Here is a 2,090-nt window from a genome sequence, read left to right as displayed (position 1 = left end):
TAACTGATCAAGTAAAATTAAATACTTTTACGGGATTGCATTCATTTGAATTGTTGGATGGTACTGTTACGTGTGTTTCTGATTTCGAAATAAAAAATGTAAGCAAAAGAAAAGAAATGGATCTGAAAAACAGAGTAATCTTGACCTTTGTGAAGCTGAAACAAAATTTATCCTTCTCGGCGCTGGCTGTGTTATTTGGTATCACACATCAAACGTGTACTAATTATTTTAAGAATATGATACCTCTCTTAGCACTTGTTTTAAAAACAATGATACCATGGCCTGACCGGGAGATAATACGATCTAATATGCCTATTGCTTTTAAAAACTTCAATACCACACGAATTATAATGGATTGTGCAGAAATTCCTATTGAAAAGCCACATTGTGTCAAGTGCAGAATATTGACTTATTCAAATTATAAAAAACGCCATACAATCAAATGGAATGTTGCCGTGACGCCGTCTGGTCTTATAGTACATGTCAGTAGCAGTTATGGAGGTAGATCATCCGATAAATTTATCGTTATTGATTCTGGAATACTTGATAGTTAGATCCTTATGATGCTGTAATGATGGACAGAGACTTTCTAATTGAAAATGAATGTTTACAAGTAAGATTTATTATGTGCTTTCATTATAATCTTACATTAATTATTACATTAATTTTGTGTACTAAATATAAAAATTTTTTTTACAGAGAGACATCTTATTCTTATACAACCATCTTTTCTAAAGAAAAAGCTACAACTTTCAAAGGCAGAAGCACTTCGTACTGCTGAAATAGCCCGAGCAAGAGTACATGTGGAACGAGCTATTCAAAGATTGAGGGAGTTTTCTTTCTTGTCTGATGAAATACCATGGAACTTAATCACATATTTTGATGAAATCTTAATAATTATGGCAGCTATTGTAAATCTGAGTGCACCAGTACTCAACATAGACAAATATTCGTAAATTTATTCTTTAAAATACTTATAATTTTTAAGTAATCTGATAATAACGTTTTTTAATGTAGTGTCAAGAACTTTTTTTTTTTAATATTAAGATCTATGTCTATACATGTAATTATTATTAAATATTATTATTATTAATTGCATCATTAAAATCTTTCATAATTCTTGGTAACATTTCGTCAAAATATACCGAACATAATATTTCAGTCATATTAAGTACAAAATCAAAGTCAAAAGGAACACGCTCGTAAATATAATTATGTCCAAATGAAGAATAGTTTACATAATCAGCATAATCGAGTCCTAATAAAAGCATTGCAAGTTGAATTTGACCATAATGTGTACATTTTTTACGTAGTTTACCATGAACATCAAAAGATTTGATTGCATGCATGGCAATAAAATCATTTGCATCCAAACGTTTGCCTTCCTTTGGACTTTTCAATTCAAACAGAATGGCAGATTCCAGTTTATCATTCATTACAATGCCATCAGGACTATATCCCAACCATGGAACTTTATGTCGAATTAAAAGTCCAGTTTCAATAAGCTTTGAATTTGTTTCATCAGCGTACTTTTCTTTAGCCGGTCCTTCACAACGTAAGCCATGAATTGTAGTTTCATTGCCACTAAATGTATTGTGAAATACTTGATTATATTTTTTGTCCCAATTCGGATGTTTGTTGAAAGAATAAGTAAATAAATTATATGCCTTGCTTCCGGTAATCCTTTTTTTACGTTCTACATTCCAATCATCGCTTCCTTGAATTGTCTTCAAAGCAAGGTGAACACTTTCGTCCAAAGTTAACTGTATATAATTTTTATAGAATTCTAGTACTTCATATTCACATAATGAAAGCCTAATATCTGTGAGATACTTTAGGCAACTGTAAACTCTCCATGATTTAAATGTTAGAATATGCCGAGCAATATTTGCTTTCTCTATCTGTTGATTACTTGATCTATTATTTTCATCTTCTGTATAAACATTACTGCAACTCATTCTTAATCTGCTAACAAATATTGAATATTCACTCAATGGAACAGCTGAAAAGTTCAAGTAACATGTCATATATTACAGTCACCATAAGATGTTGCAGATTTTATTTCCCAAATCTATGCATTGCAAATTTAT

General features: G+C 30.6%; 1 protein-coding gene across 1 annotated transcript; it reads left to right on the top strand.

Moving 5' to 3' along the window:
- Window positions 1-116: 116 nt before the first annotated feature.
- On the top strand, window positions 117-395 carry LOC108757504 (uncharacterized; the record flags this gene model as incomplete). Its single annotated transcript, XM_018501943.1, has 1 exon — window positions 117-395. A coding segment is annotated over exon 1 (279 nt), but the record flags the coding sequence as incomplete, so codon positions are not given.
- Window positions 396-2,090: the final 1,695 nt, after the last annotated feature.

Source organism: Trachymyrmex cornetzi, unplaced genomic scaffold (genome assembly GCF_001594075.2).
Source record: "Trachymyrmex cornetzi isolate Tcor2-1 unplaced genomic scaffold, Tcor1.1 scaffold145, whole genome shotgun sequence".
Classification (NCBI taxonomy): domain Eukaryota; kingdom Metazoa; phylum Arthropoda; class Insecta; order Hymenoptera; family Formicidae; genus Trachymyrmex; species Trachymyrmex cornetzi.
Note: the sequence above shows the minus strand (reverse complement) of the source record. Positions and strands in the feature narration are given on the sequence as shown.